At 37.0% G+C, this 27,405-nt stretch overlaps 1 protein-coding gene across 8 annotated transcripts; it reads left to right on the plus strand.

The window, feature by feature from the left end:
- The first annotated feature begins 2,007 nt into the window (after positions 1-2,007).
- LOC112573424 (ceramide kinase-like) lies at positions 2,008-26,801 on the plus strand. 8 transcript variants are annotated; one of them, XM_025253791.1, is made up of 15 exons: positions 2,648-3,277; positions 3,638-3,810; positions 4,681-4,876; positions 17,048-17,095; positions 17,225-17,488; positions 18,044-18,166; positions 18,448-18,511; positions 19,125-19,270; positions 19,571-19,645; positions 19,929-20,075; positions 22,627-22,714; positions 23,016-23,056; positions 23,343-23,530; positions 24,844-25,007; positions 25,421-26,801. In XM_025253791.1, the coding sequence occupies exons 3-15, from the start codon at positions 4,726-4,728 to the stop codon at positions 25,464-25,466; spliced, it is 1,545 nt and encodes a 514-aa protein (XP_025109576.1). In that variant the 5' UTR covers positions 2,648-3,277; positions 3,638-3,810; positions 4,681-4,725; the 3' UTR covers positions 25,467-26,801. The 8 variants fall into 8 exon arrangements, with proteins under 8 accessions (XP_025109571.1, XP_025109577.1, XP_025109573.1 ...); XM_025253786.1 differs by lacking the exons at positions 17,048-17,095; positions 17,225-17,488; positions 18,044-18,166; ... (7 more) ...; positions 24,844-25,007; positions 25,421-26,801 and adding exons at positions 5,038-5,301; positions 5,925-6,047; positions 6,375-6,438; ... (6 more) ...; positions 10,753-10,916; positions 11,379-12,502 and having other exon boundaries at positions 2,008-3,277; positions 4,681-4,924; XM_025253792.1 differs by lacking the exons at positions 17,048-17,095; positions 17,225-17,488; positions 18,044-18,166; ... (7 more) ...; positions 24,844-25,007; positions 25,421-26,801 and adding exons at positions 5,038-5,301; positions 5,925-6,047; positions 6,375-6,438; ... (6 more) ...; positions 10,753-10,916; positions 11,379-12,502 and having other exon boundaries at positions 2,008-3,277; positions 4,681-4,740.
- The last annotated feature ends 604 nt before the right edge of the window (positions 26,802-27,405 follow it).

Below are 27,405 nucleotides of genomic sequence, written 5' to 3' on the forward strand. Positions count from 1 at the left end.
GTTGGCACACTATGGTACTGCAAATGACGCGTCGTCTCAACAGATGCTTCATCTTTCGGTCTCGGTGCAGTATTACTTCAGAAACAGTCAGATGGTCCCTCAAGCCAGTTTCTACGCATCAAGAAGTATGACGGAAACTGAGCGCAGGTACGCGCAAGTTGAGCGTGAAGCACTCGCAGTGACTTGGCGTGTGAAAAGTTCTGTGACTACATCACAGGACTTCGTGATCTGACAATCGAAACTGACCACAACCATTATTGGCTCTACTGAAACAAAGAACTTGAAGATCTACCTCGAGAATTCAGAGATTCCGGATGCGCCTGATGAGGTTCAAGTACAACATTGTCCTACACAAAAGGCAAGAATCTCGTGACTGCTGACACACTCTCACGAGCCCAGCAAAAACACTCCGACAGATGAGAGAAGTGAAGAAAGAAGAGATCTTCATCAAGCAAGTGATTCAGAGCTTGCCAGCCAGTGAAAAACGCATCGAAGAAATCAAGAACGAGACTGCAAGAGATACTGTTGTAAGACAGTGCTGTATTATCTCCACAATGGATGGCCACGTTCTAGTCCAGAACATGAAGAACTGAAAGCGTTTTGGACAGTACGTTCAGAAGTCACAGAACATGATGGACTTCTTCTCTACAGATCAAGACTGATCATCCCTGAAGTACTGAGAACAGACATTCTCCACAGACTTCACATTGGACATCAAGGGCATCGTAAAATGTCGTGCCTTGCCAGAGAGAGCGTTTGGTGGCCAAAGCTTTCTCAGCAGATAGAGTCCATGGTACAGAAGTGCACAATTTGCATCAAGGAGAGGCCAATTCCCCCTGAGCCACTCATTCCCTCTGTCACACCAGCATTCCCTGGCAGAAAGTTGGCATGGACATCTTTGAACTGAAAAAGAACAGTACTTCTGGTGGTGGACTATTATTCACGTTATATTGAGTTGCCACTTGAAGAATACTTCGGCGGAAACAGTCATCACGGCATGTTAGAGCATTTTTTTCCCGCCATGGGAATTCCACAAATCGTCATCTCAGACAACGGCCCGCAGTTCTCAGCAAGCAGTTCCAAACGTTCGCTCAACAGTACGAGTTTCACTCACACAACAAGCAGCCCGTACTATCCACAAGCGAATGGCGAAGCCGAACGCGCCGTTCAAACTGTGAAATCAATCCTGAAGAAGGCAGATGATCCTTATTTAGCGATTTCTCACATATCGCGCTACGCCACTTCAGCAAGTCTCAGTCCAGCAGAACTGTTGTTCGGGAGAAGACTAACGCACCATGGTCCCCACCATCCATCTCAGTTTTCGAGCAAAGGAAAAGAAAAAGAAAGGAAGGACTTTCAGAAGAAAGACGAGATGCAGAAGTTGAAACATAAACAGAACTTCGACAGAGCACACCGTGCCAGACCAGCCGCTGAGTTGGAACCAGGTCAGCCGTTTGGGTGAAGCCAACCCAGACACCAGGGCAATCATCAAGTCTCTGCCCAACAGATCATATGAGGTAGAGACTCCCTACGGTCGCCAACGACGCAACCGCGTCTCTGATTCCCAGAGATCCCAATCCAGAGACTCCCAGACCTATCCAAAGACTCTGTCGTCCCTTATTCCAACAAACCCAAAGTCCGAAGAGGATCTCGACCCCTTGTCTGATACACACTCAGATGATCCAGACATTCTGTTACCAATCCAGAGCCATGTTCAGGAGCCGCAGCACAGGAAGTGCCAGCGTCCAAAGTCATCGCTCCTCCAGACCAGCCTGTCAAGACTACAAGAGTGGTCGCACCATCAAGATCCCACAGAGACTTGACTTGTAAATGATTGACTCGAAGCAAACGCACATAGACTTGAATAGGAAATTCAAGAATATTAAAATTAATGTTAATTAAGTTATATTGAAACAATGTCCATTTTAAAGAAAGGGAGATGTGACATAAGGCAAGTGTTGGCCTTATTCCAAAATGAGCAATCCGTAAAAGGTTTAGTTCCGGTTAAGAGATTTAAATATACTTGGGCGGGAGCCGACATGAAGCTGTCTCTTGTGTGTTTTCTAACTGGACAGTTTAATGAGTGCCACCTCTAATACCCACAAACCAATAACACAACAGTTACAACAAGTCTTAGTAATATAGGTATATAACCCAAGGGGCCTGTTCTAATTTAAAAAAGATGTGAAATACTATGGCTGCTGTTTCTAATGGTACTGATATTAAGATATAATGAACTCTGTACAGTAATACTTTTACGTACGTTAGCCTAATTGTGGGCAACTTCTTGTAACTTCATTTTTCTGCTCACCCAGTACGTTCTGCTGTACGAGTTTCAAATGGAAGCTTAAACATTTCAACGATATGTTGCAAAGAAAAAGAATTATGTGTTTATATGATTCAACGTAGAAGATAATTGCGATCGAAGCACTTGATCGACAATCTTGTATAGACGGGAGACAAAAGTATCTATTATATAAATACTCATCCTTAGATCTTTTCTTAAATGGTGAACAAATTATATTTATGGTGTAAAAGCAGCGAATTCACGATGTACAGGTTTTAAAATGTGCATTAATGGCAACACATATAATATATACTTACTTTACCAGTACACGAGTTCATGAAATCGCATGTCTATATATACGTGGTCTTAAGGTATGTGCATGCATGAGTTTTCGTGCAATTGCAAGTCCTGTATGTACATTTAAAACTATCAAATTATAAGTATATAAAAAGGTATACGTACACCATATATAGTATACCACCACCACAAACTCCAGAACATCCTTCCGCACAAAATGCAATGTACTAAACATAGACTTTAGTTAGGGGCAACATATGTACTAATGAACAACATTTAAAACACGAAAGAAGATTCAATCATTCAGAATGTTAAAGTATTCCACAAACAGCCAGCCAGCCAGGGCTGTGACTAACAAGTGGGGAAGGTGCGAATTATCGACAAAACCGAAGCCTCAGCTCAGAAAGATTCCGAAAATACCCAAGCCTTGTCACGATTTCGTTCAGAACACACGCACCCAGCCCGATAATCGACGGATACAATTAAACCACAGTTCAGATAACGTGTAAATGGATGCTCCTATAGTCTCCTGCGTGCTCCAATGCCTGAAAGTACATTGGGTCAGGCGGTAAAGCCAGTGCACTGACAGCTGTAACCAACTGATGCAGTATGCACAAGTTGATTGACGTGTGCATCTGTTACGTCTTGTTTCATCGAGGGCAGAAAAGGTGCACTCTCTAAATTGATGTGAAGGTAAATTTTCCTAACGGTCCAAAATAATGCCGTTTCTTAATACCAGAAGTTGTTAGATATATTAATTGGACAGGAATGTCAAAACTCAATTGTATTAAAGTAGTAATATAAATAGTGAATAATATTTTGCAGTATTAAAGAATTTTTCGCGAGGATCGAGGGGTAGGAAGAGATGATTTGGCACATACATGCATGGGTATGGCGCCTAGAGGAGAAAGGGTTTTAAAGTGTAGCGCTGAACTGGATGAAGTCGTAAAGAGCTGCTCCAGTTGACTCCTGCCAAAGAAATAATGGTTACAGTCAGAACACCGCATACAGCGTTCGCCATCTTGATAAACGTTCTTTGCGGGTCTGACACAGAAACCAAAAGAGATTGGGTCAAGCACGCACACAGTTTTCCAGTCGCTGGGTCACGCACGAATGAACGAAGCAGCGCGAAAGAAACCACGGACCATTGGACGAGTAGACTGCATGGTCTGTTCGTCTTCGTGCTTCACATAACACGACTTTCACATAGACCAATGTAAACACAGGTTGGTGTTTTTACTCGCAGAAACTAAAGACTCAACAGTCTACTACAACCAATTAAAGACATCTCTTCGACAGAACCAAATACGGTCTTTGCTATCTTACGGTAGTGACGATCAGAGTTCGTACGTTAACTAAGATTTTTATCAACACTAAGATATCTAGCGCCAAACTATACCTGGCAACAGCTACCGTTTTGCACCATGATTATATAAAAATCTTTTCTAATAAAAAGCCTATCAACAATGTTCCCAGCCTATCAGTTAATGTAGCTCTTAAGAGACAATTCCTAGCATTCACCCAAGGATACGCCTTCGAACAGTATATTTTTTCACAACAGAGATGAGAAACATATATTAGATGAAGCCTGCTATTCTGGTATTAATTAATAATGAACGTGTATAGCAACAGACGTCTGCAGGTTAAAGGAATAGATTCTCAAGAGTAAACAGAATCTTAACTAGCATCAAGCATGTGTGCTATGGAGAACCAACAATTAAGTGAAGTATTTTGTGTCTGAATGTAGCACATTAAAAAGGATCCGGAGAGTGTATCATTTACGGAGAGCAGAACAGAAATCAGATGAAATATACAGGTCTCTTTTAATTGTTTATGACAGACATAGGTTACAGCACATGACAGTCAATTGTTTGTTCAACAGTTACACAGCTTTTATAATTATATAGATTTAGTGTTGCAGGAAGATGATCAGCTTTGAGGGAGCAAACTCCATACTGACAGTGAACGACGTTCACATTCTTGCCCTCTCGGTATCTTTCTTGAGGGGACACTGCCCCTCTTGCTCCCTGCATGTTCCTACACCACTGAGATTTCTCTTACACTAATCTGTAATTTTTTTCATTTTACCCTGACAGGTTTTAATTAGGAGGAATTAACACTTCAACAACCGTGAACAAAATATGGAGGAATTAGAGGTTGGTGACAATGTTACACCACTACAAAGTACTGCAGCAGTCCAGACTATTAAAATTGCAGCAAGTGAAAATGGAATCTTGAAGGAAGAAGAAGTACTGGTTAAAGGCAAAGCACGCAAATTGGTAATGTGTGAAAGTGGACTACAACTTGTTTGTCATGAAAACAAATCAGGCCCAAACATAGGTATGTCAGATATAACTGAGTAGACATAAATTTTATTAAGTATATCATTTGTGGTGAACTATCATACATGATACTGCACAAACCTAAGAATTTTTGGGACAACTTTTTTGCAGAAAATCCTGTCTTTAGTATTGCCTGGGTGGATATTGTCTGTGCTTGTGAGACCTCATCAGGGAAATCTAAAGCTGTGGATAAAAATACAGACACACCTTCACAAAACAGCTATACAGTGCAGCAGGCTGGTAGAAAGTTTTCCATCCATTACATCACTAGAAAAGCAGGGAGCAAGAAGCTGTCATGCACAAACATGGTCATGGAGGTTAAAAATGGCACAGTAGGTGATTGGATTCAGCAGATCGAAGAAAGAAGAAAACATGGTAACTCTTTTCATGATACCAATTTTTGTACAGCTTTTGGGTACTTTTAGTGCAAGATATGTTAATATTTGTTTTGTTGTTGCTATTGTTATGCTTAAAAAAATTTCTTGTTCATTTGTATTACATGTGAGGTTTTAAACATATACCTGACAGTAATATTTTTCCATTATATATGGACCTGCAGATGGAAAAAAAAAATTGTTATGTTCACTGTCCATATGTTGATCATGATTAAGAGTAAGAAAATAAAAATAAAATTTTTAAAGTTCATTTTTTATTTTATTTCTTAACATTTTTTGTGATTTCTAAAAATACTTAGAGCTTTTTTAACAACAAAGTCAAAAACAGGTAAAATCATGTAGTTTTTGGTTTGTCTAATAGTTCTTAGCTAAAATTCTTAATCTTATAATCTTATATATCTTATACAATCTTAATATTAGCATTTTTACTCAAAATGCAGAGCTTCATGTTTTTTTAAAGCACTCAGAGATGTTGCAAGTCAAACTTATTTATTATCTCATTTCTAGTCCCTACCATCAGATTCTACTTTTTCTCGTCTTGTAATCCTATTTCAAACCTTTCAGTAATGTAGTCTAGGATATATGAGGAATACTTTTTTACAGGGAAGCCAAAGAAATTGCTGGTGCTAATCAACCCCATTGGTGGGAGTGGCTCTGGCAGGCAGACATTTGAGAAATTAGTTCGACCTTTATTTGATCTTGCTGGTTTGGAACTGGTGGTCAGAGGTAAGCATATTTGCTAATCATCACTTCTATAAATTTTTATGACTTAGTATTTTATGTATCATTGTAAAATTTCAAGATGAAATTGCATGTATTGTTAAATATATTATTTTGTATGTCTACATGGGTTTATTCTTTTTTAACTCCTCGAGGAGTATAGGGCCGCAACAATGTCCACATAGCAACACCAAACAATTTATGAATGCAATAAACTCAGTAGTTGAAATGAATATACATCATCAGTGAATGTGATTTAGTTTTTAAAGGGTGGAGTATAGAAAAGACAAGGGTGTTCCAAGTGATCTTGAAGTAAACATTTTGTGTGCACAGTGACAGAAAGGGCAAAACATGGAGAAGAAATTGGAAACACGTTTGATTTTTCTTCTGTGGATGGGTATGCATAACTTCATATTTTTACTTTATTGTTATCACGAATTTTTGGTAATGACTCCCCCGCAACTGGGGAAATGTTGCCAAATTTGTTCTGTGATGGAAGAAGGTGAAGCAGCAATTTTCATCAGCTCTTCTCGAATTCTTTTGGAAGGCCTTGCAAAAATACGACTCAAGGAAGACAATTTCATACTTATTCGTGATCATTCAGGGTTGGGGTGGACAATGTGCGGCCCACAAAATCAGTTAATCTTGCCTGATAAAGGCAGCCGCAGTAAATCCAGGAGCTGTTTCCATCGCAACAAAGGAGTATATTTTAATTGAATGACAATAACAATGTAAATTTTGAGGGACAAGAAAGGAACATATGTTACAGGATAGATAGGACATGCATACATGAAGGGAGATGTACACATGATTCTCTTTGGATGCCTGTAAACTAGGAGAACAGTGGCAGGCAGGCTGGGAGCAGGGGCAGTCTTTACATGTGCGAACTGTGCAAAACGATCCTCACCCCTTTTGTAAATCAACCAATTGCGTTAATTTGTTTTTCTTTTGCTGTGTCCTGCAATAGCCAGAACATGTCAAGACAGATCTTTAAAATAATCACAAAATGTATTAGGATGAAAACATGTTAAGAATTAAATGGGACCAAAATTCACAGCTGTGCTGTGAAAAGGAAGCATTTCTTTTTTCCTTATGTCAAACTCTGCTTATTCAAAGATTCCTCTTCCCAACATGTATGTCATATGTTAACATTCTTATTTCTTTTTGGTACTACATAATATATCAGTGTAATTTTGTGGAGGATTTATAGAGGTCCCACATTTGTTGCTTGGGTAACAAAGACTAGGACAAAAGAACAGTTTATGGTTGTCATGAGATAATAAACTGGATTGTTCATAGAGTAGTAACTGTAGGTGGGGACGGAATGTATATGGAGGTTTTGCATGGCATGGTGCTAAGGAAGCAACAGGAAAATGGAATTGACTTTAATAATCCTGACGCCAGTCTCATTCCTCCAGACATCTGCTTTGGCATAATCCCAGCAGGTGTGTGAGCATCATGTTCTCTTTTCCTAATGTTACATTAATATTATACATGTTTAGATTTATATCTTATCATGATGTGTTTACAGTGAAGTCATATAAAATACTTCTATTTATTATATCACCAAAATTAAAAACAGGTCATTTATTGGTGTTTTGAAAAGAACAGGATGTCAGTTCGAGTTTCATATCATTTTAATTTCATAAACTACATAAATTCAATTTTATCAGCTACACCATTTCATCATCAACATCACCATTATTATTTACATGTTTTTTTGTGGTTTTTTTTTCAAAATGCAGGCACAGGTAACGCACTTACTGGGTGGTGGAATGGTGTTCTGGATGCTAAAACTGCTGCTCTCAACATCATCAGAGGTACATTATTCTTTTTAGATTCTGTATTATATTTTATAATCATATTTTGGACTTTCTAAAACTTTAAATAATTTTGTTAATTAGTGCAGACACTGTCAGAGTTATATCATGGATGGTCATCAAAACATTATAAGATAGCAGACTACAAATAAGGTGGATACAAAATGATTTATTTTTTCCCTTCCAGGTATGTGTGGATATGCGTGCATGAGTATGCATGCATATTAATACAAAGAAGGAAAGCATCATGAGTATTTTCAATTGATAATGTTTTGCTGTTATTCTGCAGGTGAATCACACCTGGTCAACATGAATGCAATTTTTGAACCTGGTAAACTGATCCACTACAGTGGTTTACATTTGGGATATGGCTTTTTTTCTGAGATCATTAAGAAATCAGAAGATAGGCGATGGATGAAAAAAGCTAGATATCCATGTAAGTGTGATATACGCTGTATGCTACATGCATTATCGAAGTCAAAGCTAATGGGAGATAAGTTACAATGAAATCATATATATCAGGAGATACTGCATAATGATTAGCTTCTATAGGTATCTGAGTACTATTAATAATATGATTATTTTTTGTTAATAAAGTAAAAGGTGAAGGATAAGTTACTTTTTTAAAAATATACAAAAAATATAACTAGCCATTGCACTTTGTGCAGATGCCTTCTTGACATCAACGTTTGGAAAAAAGCAAGTTTATGACATAGACATGGAAGTACTTGTGAACTCAGACACACAGGAAGTGAAGTATGATAATGTTTATTGTCACATGGATGTAACCCCTGTATTTCAGCTGCTGACACTTTGCTCTTTTAGTTTACTTCTAAACTGCAGATTGAAAAAATGTTTTACCACACAAATTTACTGCTTGAAGACAAATTTCTCTTCATTGTCTCCTCATTCTCAAACTTTATTTTAGCAATTTTACTTGCACTTCATCTTCCGACAGATGCATATTTATATGGATACTAGAATGAGAACAAGTTTAATCTTCAAACTTGGAAGAATGCACATGTCCAGAAGCTAACATGTAGTTAATTGGCATCATTTTTATCCTTTAATTTTTTCAGCAAGGAAATCAATAATGCTGCCTCTCCATCTTCAGTCTTCAGTAAGTGTTCTGCAAAAAATCTTTATTTCCTTTAATTACACTAAAAAATTTCATTACAATTAATGCCGTTTTCTTTAACAAGACTTTAGAATATTTGTTTGTCTCTGAGACATTTGAAAGTCTTAGAGGAATCACTGCATGTGTATGTCATTCTTCAATAAGTGGGATATTCTCAAAGGTTACTTTCCTTGACTGCAGAGATCGAGTATCTTTCTTTTTATTAATTGCACTTTACTGAACTTGAACTCTTCCTTACACCATCTTCTATGTGATTTTTATTTATTTGTTTTGTTTTGTTTTTTCAGATTGGAAGAAGCTTGGAGTAAAGCACACAACTGGCCTACTCGCTTTTGTTTTGGAAGTTGTCCCTAAAGAAATGTCAGACAAATGTCAGATGAATTTCTTGAGTGACAAGGCTTCTCTTGTCCTTTTTAATCTTGCTGGTGGAGTAGATATTCTGAAGTTCATGGTTTCTTTTGCTACACAGAATAAAGAAATGGTATGACGAGAGAAGAGCACTATCAATTATGGTTGCTTTCATTAACAAGCACTACAGCCACATCAGCATTTTCACGCTAAGATGCATGAACATTTTAGACCTACTTAATATTTTTTTGAGCATCTTGTGACAAATTGTTGTCAGTAGTAAGATTTACTTCTATTTGAAGCAACATTTCTTTGGAAGGTTAGGTTATCTGAAAACAAATATGAAGTTCAAAGTTTTTGAGAGATTTAAAATATGTAGCCTGTTGATTAGTTTTTGATAGAGATGCAACTCCTGAATAGACCAAAAATAAAACTGATATCAGTAGAGTCAGTAGTTTATGCTAAAGAGGAGCGGCCCGGTGGCGCAACGGTTAGCACTGTTAGCGCCTGTCACCAATACAGTGAAGGTTGGCTGCCCAGAGTTCATTTCTCGTCTCGGGCATGCTGTTCTTTCTCTGCACGTGGCATCTGTTTACAGGGCTGGCTGCTTGCCGTAATATAGCCTCAGTTGCTGACACGGCGTACAACACCAAATCCCCCCCACCCCCTTATGCTAAGGATGCATTGCCATAAGAAGCCTAATTTTTGTTAACTGTTAAGTCAGGTGAATTAGGCCTGGACCATTTTCCAAAAATGTTAGTGGAAATTGGTATGTTTGAAGTTTTGTGTTTTGTAAATAGAGTAAATCGTTCAGGTTCTGAGAACCAATGATGAGATGATGAGCCAAACCCAGTAGTTTAAAAACAACTTTTCCACTCTGATTAGGCTTTAACCAATGTATCCATGGCAGGAGAAATGCAAATCTTGTATTAATTGTTGCATGTCATGACAACTCCCTTTTGTGGGAGGAAAGGATATGAGCTCTCATTCCTTTCAACTCTTGCTTTCCATCCATAAAAGGGCCATGTTTCCTTTGAATTTTTGTTTTTATTTGTTTTGTGTCTCAACATCTGAAAGTATAAGTTTCTCAGCATGACAACTGAAAAAAGGGAATAACCATTTCCTTTGGTTGACCTAAAACAATTGATGCATGTAGGTCTAACACTGTTGATACATGTAGATATTGAAAAAAGGAAAATAAGTTTGTTTGGATATTAAATGTGTGTTAGAAAACAAAATTAGGTCATTCCAACCACTTCAGGATGAACAAAGTGTGGGTTTTATAGATTCTACAGATTATTTTTCTCATTTTCTTTTTATAATATTGACTCACAAACTCTGTCCCCACAAACAGTACAAAGCTCTTAGAGTTTTTTGTTCATGGCAAATATTTTTCTGGTTTCAGATTGAAAAGAGGTATATTGAGCATTATCAGGTGAAAGGAATCCGTTTAAAGCTGGTCAACAATGATCAAGCAAACAGCGCAAGTACACAAGAACACGGATTTGAAAAAATTCTGAACATTGATGGAGAAGTTATTCCATGTTCAGTTCCTCAGATTGAAGTCAGGTTTGTAGCAAATCAGCTGTATTCTTAAAGTTTCTATGCCCAACTGCAAATCCATGGCTAGCAGTTCTATACCTGTAACTGATACTATTATACTTTTTGAAAAAAGAGGCCTACAAAGTAACATGAACCTTCCCATATTTAAAATGAATTGTTACTAATGATTTGTCTGTTAAGGGTATTTCATGAATGAGAATTCTTCTTTAAGATGCAGCTTATTCAAATTTAAATTAACATTAAAATCAAATTAAAATTTTTAAAGAATCGGGTATTAGGGAAATATTGAAACTCATCTAACAAATGAACTGGCAGCATGCTATTATTACTTTTGGAAGTTAAAGCATTGAACCCTTGTCATAAAATTTAAGATTTGCTATGCAATATTGTATTGTTATTTACTCTTAAAATACTATTTTATTTGTATGTATCAATATTATATATTTGCACTTTGCTTTATTTTTGCAGGCTCCATAACCAGTTTCTTCGAGCATTTAGTGTTCTTCCAAAATAAATGATAAGATCAAATAATAAATAATAAGAGTTGTCTTCTAAATGCACATTTTCAGGGTCACAGTCTGCAGGAACATAATATGCCTTATCACTACAGTTCTTTACATTTACAGTAATTCTTGTACATTGTTGGAATCATTACTACCATTATTCACTTACCTAAATGGTTGTAGGTGTTTATACAATGGAAGGCCATATTCTTTCCGTTGATTTAGTCTCAAGTATATGCTGCTGTGGTGGTCATAGCGTATCAGTTAAGAACATTTTTTATTATTCTCAATTTGGAGATTGACACATGGAAAACCAAATTATCCTAACGCCAAAAGTCAAATCGACCTATACCCAGAAGATGAACCTATGACACAAATTCAAGTCAAATTTTGCCAACAGATCCATGAGGTGTTCAAGCACTGTACATAAACAAGACACAAAATCAACACATGATTCTCACTGTTGTGATGACGGATGCCTTAGCTACTGCACAACCAACCGCCTGCATTCTTTCTTAAATGTCTGACTAATCCAATGATTGTCCATGTTGTTATGTAATTAGCCATGATGTATTAATTATGCAACTAATTGGTCCATTTAATTGCAATCAAAGACCCACATTGCTTTCATTAACATTTAGTGACCAAAGATTGCATGAGCACTATATTTGCGATGTTGGCCCATGGTGGTAATTTATTTATACAGCATATTTTTACTTCAGCAGAACTGATGTCAAAGTTTACATGTATTTTGGAATTGAAAGAGTACTTAGATGGTTCTAAAACTGATTTATTAACATATTGTTGTTAACCATTGTTTTTAACAATTGTCTGATATATATATATCTTTTGGTATTGTCTTATAGTTTTGATTATTTTCACTTCATTTTGTTCAGCATTTCTAAAATATTTAGGAACTATTAATGCTGGCTCTTATTCTATTGAAAAAAGCCAGCCAAAGGGAGTACTGCTTTGTTTGATAGAGAACAGACAAGTAGGTATTGCTATGTGTAGAGAAGTGACATCAAAATTTTTGCAATGCTAGCTGTTAGCTTGTCACAATAATCAAATTACCATGGCAACTTCTGAGTGATTTTACTTGTGCTGCATCATTTTTTATGAACACTTGAACCTTGATTACACTAAACTGCAGAGCAGTTTGGAGTGGCCAAATCATACTAAAAGGTGTTAACCACAGAGCATTTGATAACACAGAGATCATTGGTATTAATACCATGTGGGCATGACCGCATGAGCTGTGTTTACTGTGCAATAGAGGATTACTGCTTCTGTCCTTTCTTCATACAGGCTAATCCAAGACAAACCATTGCCCTCCCACCTAAAGGAAGGCATTTTTAATCCACGTTGCATATGATTTTATGAAAGTTTAAAAAAAAATTGAAAAAATCTAGACTTAAGAAGAGACAGTGAAACATTTATCCTCAGGTTCTGATCGAGTCACCATATAGCATCTACTACGATAGAGACAAATACCTAACCCCAAAACATTTTCTAAGTAGTTTCGGGGCCGACTATCGACGTTATGCGGTGATAAGTTGGAGCAGGTTAGAAACTGAAGCCTCGGCCGGTTCTACCATAGTTCTCAATAGGGCGCAGTCGCGGAAAGAGGGAGGGGGCGCAAAAAAGGCCTGCTGTTTTTTTTTTTTTTTTTTTGTTGGTTTTTATTAGAGAATGAATGTAGAGGGTGAGAAGTATATATTTTCTATAGCAATTGACATTAGCAGGAACATTTTTCTCTGTAATTGACCATCACCGCTAAAGGTTTTCAGTCCATGTATTTACATGAAACGGCTCCATACTCGAGACAGGGGCATTTGTAGTGATCAGCTGACCAGCGGGAAAGTATAAGGCGCGGCAGGGAGAGACGGCTATAGAGGTGCCAATAATGGTCATGTTTTGTTGTATTTTTTAAAGTGATGAAAAACAAAAATGTTTAAAGGGTATATATCGTTTTCATAAAATGACATTAGAAGGACACCTTTCGTCTACTTGTAGGTTCACTTCACAATAAGCGAGTTTCTCAGTTCATGTGTTACAGGAAAGCCTATAACATCCGAGGGCGCATTTGCAGCAACTAAGAAGGGAGCGGTGTTGGTAGATAGTTCAAACAGCAAAATAAGAGTAGACTCTTGTTGCAATGCAGTGTGCAAAGCCGCGAATCGCGGTCGTCCTCATAAGCCTGTTAATTTCATCAGTTCTTGAATCGCATGTTCTCTCATAAAGTACACAAGTCTGATTTTATAAGGGAAGATCACATGTGGTATGCATGAGTCACACGTGTACATTGTAGAATAAAGACGTACTTTGTGTACAATGAAAGCAATCTTAGGTGTTCGAGATTTAGTCAAATAGACAGAGAGCAGAATTCTCGAGAAAGTTAAATGTAATAATAAACGTATCTTGACAACTACGCTCTGTGGTTCTAAACAGTTCTGGTCGCAAATGAGTTCTGACTCCACTTTGAAGAAAGAGCTGAGAGAAGAGAAGCTTGAAATTAATTTCGAGTGTATAGGTTGGAAGAGCAATGCAATGTGTGATAAAGTGCTTACACAGTTTAAATAGGACCACGGAATCAGCACTAGCAGGATAGGAGATGTACACGTAGCTGTTTAGTAACATGGATTTGTTTACTTTACCGGGTTTGAATGACACTACATGTATAGTTCGTAATGTTACTATAGCTTATGTCGTTTGAGAAAAGCTTTTTTGTCTTCGTATGGATGCAAGTTTTGATACGAGTTGTGGCGTATGTATATAAAGTTTTACAATGGATTCGTTACAGTCCTTTATCAGGGAAAACGGGAAAAAAACCTGAGTGGATAACTTTCACTATGCCTGATATGATTGTTGTGTAGTATGGTTGCACGGATGACCAGATGTTTTGGGAACGAAATGCATGGTGTCGTCATCGACAATGCCAAAAGGCGGTAATTAAACTAGGAGACAAATTTGAAAATATATTAATCAAACGGCAGTAGGCAAAATCCAAGGAGCGGATGCAAACATTAATATGTAATAGGCAATATGTAAGGCTATTTGTATTGTTTAAATTTTGAGTTAAGAAAACAGAGTTAAAGCCTAAATGTATAATTATTCCAATATTTGTGTTGATAAACGATTCACTTTGGGTGCCGCAGTAATGTCTTCCGCTTATATGGAGCAGCACGTACAGCCTTTGTGCCAGCCCTGCTCATCATGAGTCTGAAAATAGCCAGTCTAGCCACGATTTCCTTCAGTCCTCATGCACCTAGCCCGATAATCACAGGTCACAAACAAGAACGCAGATGAGGCGCATAACGTATTATATCACATTTCCATGAACAGTTCACACGTCCGCAGAAAGTGCTTTGGATCAGACCCGTGGGGATATAGTTCGTGGTCAGACGCAGGATATTCTCCATGCATTGACAACGTGTTGCTTAATTGGCGATTCAGTCACAACGATTGACAGATTCTGCTGTTCTTTCATCAGAGCAGAAAAGGTGCATTACCTATTGTGAAGGTAAATGGTCGCAAGGTTTCGAAAAATGTGCACTTTAACTCTTTATAATACATGCAGGTATTGTTATGTATATTTTGACAGGAATGTATTAAAATTGGTCGTTTAATTGACGTTTGTCATACAATAAGCACATATACATAATAACACTTTTTAGAAATGTCCGATGCTAGCAGCACCGCATGTATATATACAAACAGATAAAGTGTTGGATGCTGTCACCAATTATACTGATAGCAAAGACTATGTTTCATATAAAAAGTCGCATTAAGTGCTGTCTACCTCAGACAGGGCTCACAGTTTATTTAGTCCACTTAATTTGGATGTAGGTCTGGTCACCATGGTGCAATATCATCAAAGTCATAAAAAGCATCACAAGTTAGAAATGTGACCATTGTAGAGTTGCTGAAGCTGTAATGACATTTCAACACATTAACGTTAGCCGGAAGTCAGCTTCAGTTCGCAGCAACCATGGATGTGAATACAACAATGCGTTCAGCAACTTCTTGTGGGGAAAAGTAACGGTTTCATCGTACCAGCACATACGTCCCTGTGGATCATTGATTATTCCAAATAATTTAAACAATCGAGGAAAATAATAATAATATTGCATATTATAATGGTAAGATTCATGACAAGAGCATACACTCCTCATGTTTGACACAAGCTATAGTGAGAAAACAGAAATAATGCAATGAGAGGAATAGAGTACGAAAAACCCCATGCAAGACACATAGAGTGACAGGAACGAATTACAAACTAAACAGGGATAACACAGTCTGAGATATAGGTCGAGGGAGTGAGCAGAGGTTAGTATAGTGGTTGTGTTACACTCACGGAAAGACCATAGATGTTGTTAAGCTGTTAGAAGTCATCGTGGGTAAGGGGAATGTAAGGAATTATTTTTACTTACATGCATAACAACATATTGGATATTAAATATTAATTTTTCCAATTTTTTGACACTACTATGGAATATATCTATCCTGAACGCATATAGGTATGTATCAACATTTTGATGTACAGCGTAGTAATGTTTTAATAAAACGTAAACAACCTGACAATAGAATACTTCAGAGGAATCCACTCAAAACTTTGCTATCCTATTTTTGTAAATCCTCTTCTTATATAACTGTATATAGGGCTCATCTATAAAAATCTAGTCCATCTCAGCAAACCTGTTTCTGAATAATTAGAGTAGAGGAAGACATGAGTCCATATATCGAAAATAACTAATTATACTTATATACTGAGAGAATGTGTAAGCAATGAAGAAGATAAGTTTGGTATGACAGAGGAACCATATTCTCTATTTCAAAGAGTAGTCACTTGAAGAATTACTTGCATGGTGCTAATAAGAACATTGCTATAAGCGACATGCTATAACTATCTTGTTTCTAGGAGGTAATTCTTTGTCTTTGTTTGTTCGCTCTTTTTTGTTACACGCATAACTACATAGGAAGAAGTATGAAGAGGGGTGGGTATTTGATGAGTGTATTGATTGTTATTGTCCATCTTGATGCGAATACTAGAAAACAGAACAGACAATCGAATAGCAGCGGCCATAACGAAGAAAATATGCAAGATTCAGCAGTTTATTTAATTTATTGTTCCCTGACATGGAGATGACAGAATGTTTTGTTTGATTCAATACGCATTCTTTTATAGAATATAATGATTATCTTTTCTGTGTGTAGTTTCAATATAACTGATTGTCGTCATTTGTTATAGCGGAAACCTGACAGGTTTTTACAAAGGAGATTAATATCATCAATTCAAAGAGCTCGGCATTAGCTTGATGTAACTGAACATGTATGTACCAAAGCTGGAGGACTATACCATGTACGCAGCAAGCGAAGATAATCTGTAATGATGTGAAGAAAGTATACGTGCTAAAGGAGGCATTTATAGCGCTAGATTGATACGCAGCTATCAGCTACTACAATTTTGCCGACATCAAGTAAATCAGATACAGATTAAATCTCAGAACGTTTAGAAGAAGGTTAATACTTTAGCTATAAAGACTTTTGTTACAAAAGCGGATATCTAGGGGAGACAAAATATAACAAGAGCGTTAATAGCTGAGCAGATTGGTAAATCCGTCATGGTGGAAAGTGGACTACAACTTGTTCGTCAAGAAAGTAAATCAGGCCAAAACAAAGGTATATCAAATGTATAACTGGGTAGACATAAGTTTAAACTGAAAAAGTATAGCACTTGTGGTTTACTAAGTTACAGATGATACTACACAAACCCTTATTTAACAATTTTTGGTACAATTTTATTTGCAGAAAATGCTTTTTTCACTGTTGCCTGGGTGGACATTGTCTGTGCTTGTGAGACCTCATCAGGGAAATCTAAAGCTGTGGATAAAAATAGGGACGCACCTTCACAAAACAGCTATTCAGTGCAGCAACCTGGTAGAAAGTTTTCTATCCATTACATCACTAGAAAAGCAAGGAGCAAGAAGCTATCATGCACAAACATCGTCGTGGAGGTTAAAAATGGCACAGTAGGTGACTGGATTCAGCAGATTGAAGAAAAAAGAAAACATGGTAACTCTTTTCATTATGCCAATTTTTTGCATGCCTTTTTGTTACTTGTAGTGGAAGATGTTGCTATTATTCATTTATGCTTTACAATTTTTTTTGGTTGATTTGCATGTTAGATGAGCTATATATTTTAAAGTTTATATGACCTGTTAAAATGACACAAAATTGCTGTTTACCATCAGCATGTATATACGAAATTCATTATGATTAATAGTATATTTTTAAAATCATATCTTGATTTTTTAAATAATTCCTTTTCAAAAAATACTTTAGGCTTTTTTCAAATCAAAAGTCAAAATAAAGTAAAAACTGCTTATATTTCTGTAAAAATTCTTGAAAAGTTTGTGCCTTTGTTTAATTCTAAAATCATTACATAGATTTTTAGGAGATATAGAAGATGTAAAACTTAATATCAGCAAATTTTACATAAAATGTAAAGCATTTCTTTCATTTTTAATCACTCAGAGAGGTTAAAAATATTAATTGTCTCATTTCTAGTATATTCCAATGTTTCTTTGCTTCACACTAATGAATGAGGATTACTATTTTACTTAACAGGGAAGCCAAAGAAATTGCTGGTGGTTATCAACCCCATTAGTGGGAGTGGCTCTGGCAGGCAGACATTTGAGAAATTTGTTCGACCTTTATTTGATCTTGCTGGTTTGGAACTGGTGGTCAGAGGTAAGCATATTTGCTTATCATTTTAGTATCACTTCTATTAATCTTTGGGATTTATTATTTTATGTATCATTGTAACATTTCACGATGACGCTACATATATTGTCAAATATTTATATTATTTTGTATGTCCACATAGCATTACCGAACAATTTATGCATGCAGTAACCTTATTCGAATGGAATGTGCATCACCAGTAAACATGGTTCAGTTTTTAAAGGGTGGAATAAGGAAAAGACAAGTGTGTTCCAAGTGATCTTGAAGTAAACATTTTGTGTGCACAGTGACAGAAAGAGCAAGACATGGAGAAGAAATTGGAAACACATTTGATTTTTCTTCTGTGGATGGGTATGCATAACTTCATATTTTTGCTGCATCACAAGTTTTTTTTACTTTTTGTTTCCTTTGGAAAATTTTTCCAAATTTGTTCTGTGCTTACAGATTGTGAAGCAGGTACAATTTTTCATCAGCTCTTATCTAACTGTTACAAGGTTGCAGCTCAAGGGAGAGAATTTCACACTCTTACAGTCATTTGTTGTTCAGGAAAGCATTGATCATAAGCAACCAAGTATGTTTTTCTTTGCCTTGTCCTGCAGCAGCAGAAAACAAAACAGATCTTTAAAATGATCACAGAATGTATTAGGACACAAACGTTTCTGATGGGATCCTTTGATAAAGAATTGTCAGAGTATACTGTAGAAATTAACTTGGTCCTAAACTCTAGCAAATCTTTTTCTCAATACATGCTGCTGTACAGTGATATAAGAATCATTTTTTTCTTCTTTAAAATGATAGCTCTTCCCAACATGCAACATTTTAAATTGGTTGTGTCTTTACTACATTAAATTTCAGTGTGAAAGTTCCTGCATCTCTTGCTTTTGTATGTTTTACAGCAAAGACTAAGATGTAAGTAAGCATAGTATGATTGTCATGAGATAATGATCTGAATTGCTGTCCATAGGGTAGTGATCGTTGGTGGGGACGGACTGTACATGGAGGTAATGCATGGTGTGGTGCTGAGGAAGCAACAGGAAAATGGAATTGACTATAATAATCCTGATGCCAGTCTTACTCCTCCAAATATTGGCTTTGGCATAATCCCAGGAGGTGTGTGAGCACCAGAGGCTATTCCTGATCTCTATGGTGTTTTCTTAATTTGAATATAATGTTATACATGTTTAGAAGATTTATGTCTTATCCTGATGTGTTGACAGGTAGTGAAGTCTTATAAAAGACTCTTTATTCTGTTACAGAATTAAGAGCAGGCCATTTGTTGATGGTTTGAAAAGCCATAGATATCAGTTTGAGTTTAATGTAATTGTTTTATACATTGTTTTAATTTTATCAGCAACACCAAGACTTTTATCATTTTTATTAGACTTGGCATGTACTTTTTTCAAAATGCAGGTACAGGTAATGGACTTTCTGGGTGGTGGAATGGTGTTGTGGATGCTAAAACTGCTGCTCTCAACATCATCAGAGGTATGCTATTCTTGTGCTAGCATTTACACTTTTTGAACTTTCTTAAACTGAAAAATAGTTTTGCCTATAAAGCAGTGACTGAGCTATCAGTAATTATCAATTTCAAATTTATACAATGTCTAATAGCAGACTATCCATAAAATGGAATCAAACTAATTTGTTTTTCTTTCCCTGTTTATGTGAAAGTGCATAAGCATTTATGGGAGTTTGCATACATGTTAGTACAAAGAAAGAAACCATTATGAGTATTTTCATTTGATAATTTTCTGCTATACTTGTGCAGGTGAATCACACCTGGTCAACATACTTGCAATTTTTGAACCTAGCAAACTGATCCACTACAGTGGTTTACATTTGGGATATGGCATTTTTTCTGAGCTTATAAAGAAATCAGAAGACAGGCGATGGATGAAAAAAGCTAGGTACCCTTGTAAGTACGTGTTATCGACTGTAGCTTGTTATTCTGAAAGTCACAGTTAGTCTAGGATTATAATTAGACGAACTCATATTTATATTAAAAGATATTGTATAATTATTAACATCCAGAGATATTTTACGAAATCCTACATTTTACATATTTTACAATAAGTGCACTTTAACTGTTCATGAAGTAAAGCAGAAAAGATTGAATTGTACTTATGTATAATTAGAAACCCAGTGTTTTTTTGCTAGACCTTGAGTATAAACTGTTGCAATAATTCACTGTTTTATTCCATCGTGGGACATTTCTTTCAGTAATACATGAAAACTGAATTTTATAATTGCACAGTAATTATATTTCTAATGTAACGCAAGCAAGTGGAACATAAATATATGCATGTTTCTTCTGCTATACAAGTTATACGTTTCAGTAGTGCTGATACTAAGTGCTTCTTCATCTGAACCTGATGAAGACCAATGTCTAAAATTGAACAAAAAATAAAATAATAAACTAACAGGCATGAGTGTCAACATGACTGGATTAATTATTTTAAAAATGGATTTAAAACTTATTGAAACAAAGTGACCAGCAGATTATGTACATTTATTGCAATAATATTAGTAGCAGCAATTAAAAATGTGTATCTAATTTTACATTCCCACATTCCATTATAGCTTCTATGACCTTTAACCTGCTTGAGAAAAGCCTGTTAAGGACTACAGCAAATAACACATGATAAAGCTACCATCACTTTTTCCACAACTCCTGGAAAAATAATGAGACCCTTTTTGCAATGCGTGCATCTCCTTCACAAAATCAGTTAAATATTGTAATCAACATGCTAGTCTGTGATGGCTACGAAGGGATGGACTAGTCGTACAAGAACACAACAAAGATGGAATTGCCACAAAACTGAAGATTTTATTCAGAGTTTCGCTCGGCGGCTGGCCTGTAATTTCTCCACTCTCACTTCCAAACCAAAAGGCCTCTTTCAACCCTAAAGTTACGCATCTTATTCTATCTCCGTTGAACATTCCAGAACCATCTCTCCCCCCTTTTCTCATGGTCTCATCATGACCTTTCCCAGCCCCCGATGGGCCAGTTGTCATCCCCATCCCACCCTGTCTGGTCATGGCCTCCCTGAGTGTCTCAGGCAACTTGTAACTTCTGGGGTAACAATAGGTCCAGTAGCCAGAAACCACAGGTGGGCAGTTTAAGGCTGGCTATTACGTATGCAGCCAGTGAGAGAAAGAGACAGTCCTGGGAGCTGTTCAATCTCTACCCTGTACAAAACAAAGATATAACTTAGTACACTTCTTTTGGCCACAATAAAGACCAATAACAAAAGGATTGATAACAAATGGATCTGAAATTTGACCAAGTATAGGCCAAAACTGAGTTCCTGGTGATTAAAAAAATTGGTAGGCCATCATTATTAATCTGTAGCTGCAAATGGCAGCTGCTCAAATTCAAATCTAACCATGCTGATCATTCTGCTATAGTAAGGTGACCAGACGTCCCGCTTTAGGCAGGACAGTCCCGTTTTTGACCTCGTGTCCCGCCTGCTCATCGGGCGGGACGCCCAATGTCCCGCTTTCTGGCCTTCTGGCAAGTCCATCAAATGCCCCGGTTGTCTTTAAAAATCACTTTTTTGAGCTTTTTTTTGACGGTGACGACACCATCATCGGCACGTGTCCCGCTTTTGCCCCCGAAACGTCTGGTCACCTTAGTTATAGTGTACTCCAAATCCCAAGCTGGAAAGCTGGCTTCTTCACAAAGCTGTCAGTAACAGCACGTTGTGCATAAACCAGCCACTCTGTAACAGATAATTCAGGGCTCTTTACATGATAAAATCCACAGAAATGCATTGAAAGTAATTGAATAAAAAATTTAATTAATACTTGTATTAAATAAAAGAAGTAAGTAATTTTGTTGACATAAACAAACTTACCACAAGAGAGATCAAAGGATAAACAGATGAAAGGCTTATGTTATGTGTGTAGCCAGGGCCGTGCTTAGGGGCAGGCGGACGAGGCATCTGCCTAGGGCCCCGCGCTTCAAGGGGCCCCGCGCTTTTGATTGTAACCTATTGACGAACGTTACAAATAAATTAATCGTAGGCTTATGTTGTCATGTGTATGCAGCGTGCTGTCAATGATAAAATACGAGATATCCCTGAGGAAAAAAGTGACTTTAGATCCCAACTAAAACCGTGTGATCGTGGCGTGAGGGCCCCGCACATGTCCTTTGCCTCGGGCCCCGCGGGGGCTAAGAACGGGCCTGTGTGTAGCGCACTTGTACGTCTCTCCAGGCGTAAGAAAAGGTAGCCCACCATGTGCATGGCACTGCGCCTAACGGAACAGACCACTTTAGGGGACACAGCTGCGTTTAGCGCAAACTGGTGGGAAACCCATCAATCCCATCGTGTAGCAACGGGAAAGCCCACTGCCCACCTGCAGGTGGTCTACGTTTAGTGGGGCCGACTAGCTTTGCAGGCTGGAAATGATGTCTAGAGTAATATAACCAGTGATATAAAAGGTACTATTGCACTTTTTTGCAGATGCCATTGTAACATCAACTTTGGGGAAAAAGCAAGTTTACGATATAGACTTGGAGATGCTTGTGAGCCCAGACATACAGGAAGTGAAGTAAATCAATTTATGATTTGATGTTAACTGTCACATGACTGTAACCCTTCTATTTCAACTGCTGACAATTTGCTCTTAGCTTACTTTTGAAATTGAAAATTGTTATTTTGACAAACAATGTGAGGACACATCTTTTTGTATTGTCTCTTCCTTTCCTAACTTCATTTCACCCTTCTTATATTTCATCTTCTGCCAAATGCAGATGAGAAAGAGAATGAGTTTAATCTGCAAACTTAGGTTGGAAGAATGCCCATGTCCAGAACTGACTATAGCATGTTTTATTCTTCAAATTTTGTTTCAGCAAGGAAATTAACGAGGATGTCTCTCCTTCTTCGGCCTGTAGTAAGTGGGTTTTTCTTAGTAGTCACTTTAATTCTTGGTCTACAATATTTTTCTTTTCATTAATTTCTCTTAAATAATTTAATTACAATCGATGCCCTCTTCTTCTATGAAGTTTTAGAATGTTTCTCTCTCTGGGGCTCTTAAAAACTGTCTTAGAGTACTCATATCTGGTTTTATTTTGAGAGCATGCGATAATAGGAATCTAATTTACTGAACAAGTTTACTTCATTTCCTCCTTATCTTGCTTTCCAGGAGATATTAATTTAGTTTTGGGGTTTTTTTCCAGACTGGAAGAAGCTTGGAGTGAAGCACTTGATTGGTGTGGCATATTTTCCAGTGGCAATTGAAGAAATGTCAGACAAGCTTAGCATGAATTGTTTGAGTGACAAGGGTTCTGCATTCTTTGTTAGCTCTTTTGGTGGAGTAGACTTTCTAAAGTTCATGATGGCTGTTGGCAGACACGATAAAGAAATGGTATGACAAAAGAAAGGCATGAATTTGTTGTAACATTTAACAAGCACTCTACTGCAGCATTCACAAAATATACTTAGGTGCATGAGCAGATAAGACCCTACGTATTTTTTAGCCTGTTGTCACAAATTGTTCTCAGCAGCAATATTTACTACCATTCCAAGTAGTCTTTTTAAAGGTTATCCTAAATCAAGCAGGAAATTATGTTCAAAGTTTCCAAGAGATTTAAAGAACAAAATCCTTTTATTAGTTTTTCACAGAGATGTCTTCTGGCTTGATTTAAATTCTGATATCAGTCAAGGTTTTCAGCCAAGACTTTGGTGGAATAACCTTTTCCAGCTTACAATGAAGCATAACAAGCCTAATATCCTGAATTGTGATATCAAGTCTTCACCTACTCTCAAAAACATGAATGAGAATTATGGTATATCAAATTGTGCATGTTGTGAACAGAGAATTAGTAATGAGGTAATGAACCAAAGTTAGTTGTTTGAAATAACTTCTAACCTCGGGCTACACTTTTTGTATCCATGGCAGCTTTCTTTTGCGTTTCTGAGATCATTCCTCTCATACATGTAGGTTTTCAGTTATGAAGTAGGCTGTTTTCTTCATGTCTGCTTTGGTGACCCAGAGTTTTTCTGTGAGTCTGGCTCCCTGAGGCCTCAACTTATCTATGCTTGCTTTTATAGTGGGCAGAGCTGCAGGACATGCTCAGGGGTCTGTAGGCTTATATCGCATAGGCAGCTGTTGGTGTGTGACAGCCCTAGGTAGTACATACACCCAGGCATTTGGCAATGTCCAGTGGATAGAGAGAAGATGATAGTCTTTTGGTGGCAATTGAGGTGAAGCATCAAGTAATCTGATGGCAGATGGTGTTTGTCTACTGGCTTTTGAAGTGGTGCTTGAGAAGGGCCTTATGGCAGTAGGAATGCAAATCTTCAAGTAGTGGATAATTAACCAGTCAAAAACCTTTATAATAACATGGTGAAAGTGTGTAACTGTAGTTTTCCTTGGAACTAGGCCAATTACTAATGACTTAGGGCACAGCCATTCTCTGCAGTGAGCTGTTAAAAAAGGCAGTGAACATGATCATACACACACATATATATATATAAAAGGAAAATTCAAAGTTATTTGGCTGTTGAATGGGTCACTCATCTGTATAAAACCAAATCAAAAGGAGCAAAATTGGGCTTTGTAGTTACTACATTTAGTGGCAGTAGTACTCAGTTCTTTAGTGCTTAATGAATAAGGATGACATCCCTATAACAACCTTATGACATGTACAGTTTTGTTCATTTATTTTCTGGTTTCAGTTTGAAAATAGTTTCATCGAGCATCATCATGTAAAAGGAGTGCGTTTGAAACTGGTCCAGAATGATCAGGCAAACAGCACAAGAAGAGTAGAACATGGATATGAAAAACTTCTAAACATTGACGGAGAAGTCTTTACATGTTCAGTGCCTCAGATTGACATAAGGTTTGTTGCAAATCAGCCATATTCTTAAAGTTTCGATGCACAACTGTAAAGCTATGGCTAAAAGATTTAAAATTATAACTGATAACATTGCACTTTTGGGAAAGATAAACCTGCCTCTATTTAAAGTTACTATTAATAATGATTTCACTGTTGATTGGATATTTCATTTTAATAGGATTTCTGCCTAAAGATGTAGCTGATTCAAATCAGATCTAGAAAGAATTGGGATTAGAGTGATATTAAAAATTTTCTTAACAGATGGACCAAAGCATGCTTTTGGGACAGTAAACCCTTGTTGCTTTAAAGTTTGAGTTTTGCTATGGAGTCTAGCAGTGCTAAGTAAAATTATATCCTGTTGTTTTTAAAATATTACTATACATGTGTTTCATTTGTACTTTGCTTTATTTTTGCAGGTTTCACAGCCAATTTATTCGAGCATTTAGTGTTTTTCCAAATTAAGTAATGAAGTTATCAGAGTTGTCTTCTAAATGCACATTTTATTGGGTACAGTCTGTGGAAAGTTGAGTATCGTGTCACTACAATTTCATAATTCTTAGACATCAAGTGAATAATTACTGCCATTATTCTGCCTAAACGGCTGGAAGTGTTTGTGCAATGGAGGGGCACATTTTCTCCTTTTGATTTAGACAGAGGTACTCTGCATGCTGTTGTGGAGGTCATAGTGTATCAGTCTAGAACATTTTATAATATGAATTTTTCAATTTGAATTGAGTTTACTTTGTGTACACAGATTTTATGTACATATTTGTAAGCATGCAGAGGAGATATATAATGAAGGATGGTCACTTTGATCCAGCCATGTTGACCTCCATCCTGTGACCTTGACATCAATGAGGACTGGTGGACTGTGGTCAGGTACACCACACTGTATGGCAGGGCAGCCTTTCATTTAGTAATTTGCTCGTCCTTTTGCCTAATGGTAACAGTGAAGTAAAAAGCTGGCAGTTTTCATAAAAAGTATGGTAAGACCTGATTACTGCAGCTCAAGACAAGCCTTAGCGTCACACCTTAGCTACTGCAGTGTCTATCCAGCTTCCCTCTTTTCTACTACCGGTGGAGAGCATAAGCTTAACTTTTAGCTGGAACAAGCAAAGGGGCGAATAAGTAAAATAGGACATCGTAACGTGCACTTTTATTTTCAGTGATGCAAACGCTTGTGACGGAGAACTTTGCAGCTGTGATGAACTGTTGACACAAGTTCCTCGTCTCCATCATTGGCCAGAAAGCTATTTCCATAGACTCGCCTCCACCTATTAACAAGAGGAATATTGTAATGGTCTCCCTTGCTTCGCCATGCAAGTAGTTGGAGTATGTACTGTTTGCTGAACGTAGCCTGGTGTACTTGGTATGTCAGTATCTGCAAGTATCCTGTCGTTCATGAGTGACACATGGACAGCAATAAGCTGCATGAAGCAAAACAACTGTCTAATTGGATACAAGATGGCAAACAACTTCATAGCAATGTAACTGTCTGTGAGATCTTCGTTTTTGTTGCATCTATGGCTTTACTTTGTGGGTCCTCATAATATTCTGATTCTGGATATATAACTCTCAAGTTACTACCAACTATATTTGCTTGCTCATTATCTGTATGCTTCTACATTTCTCCACTTCAGATCGTGTCTGAATCTACGTTCTCATTGACAAGTGTCTGTCTATATATAGGGAAGTCACATTGAAATTTTTGCAATGCCAGCTATTTGCTTGCTACAATGATTAAATTACAATGGCAACATGTATTTTTTTTTAAATAAATATTTGTACCTGTCTGAACTTTCTGTTGCATTATTTTTTTTTTTTATGTATGCTTTAACTTTACAGTAAACTGCAGATCAGTTCAGACTTATCACACTATACTAAGTGATGTTAACCATGACACATCTGGTAACTGAGAGCACAAATAAGTAAGGCCATGCAGGTATGAGCTGCGTTTACTGCTGAAGTCCTTTCAAGGGTAATCCATGACCTACAGTTGGCTGCCACAGTAAGGCTTGTTTCCTCCAAGTTGCATATGATCTTTTAATGATTAAAAAAAAAACTAGACCTTATAGAAGAGAAAATAGGAAGAGATGATTGATATTAAATCTAAATCCTCTCATCTTTTGACATTCAGAAAGACAAAGGTCAACTAGTAAACTTTGTATGCCATTCTTCTTCCCTTTTGCATTTTTTTTTATAGCTGTATCAGGAATTATTAAGTTGCCTTGGGGTGACTGAATAAAGTAGAAACCGAAAAGTAAAGTATGAAAAATCAAGATTAAGAGTTCAGTTGTTGAGATACCAAAATGTGACGCATGTTTTTTTTTAAGTGGTTAGCTTCTGTAAAATTTGTTATTAAGGAATGCATAAATTCCATATTGAAATCTTTCATACTTAA

The sequence above is a fragment of the Pomacea canaliculata genome, linkage group LG10 (genome assembly GCF_003073045.1).
Source record: "Pomacea canaliculata isolate SZHN2017 linkage group LG10, ASM307304v1, whole genome shotgun sequence".
Lineage (NCBI taxonomy): Eukaryota > Metazoa > Mollusca > Gastropoda > Architaenioglossa > Ampullariidae > Pomacea > Pomacea canaliculata.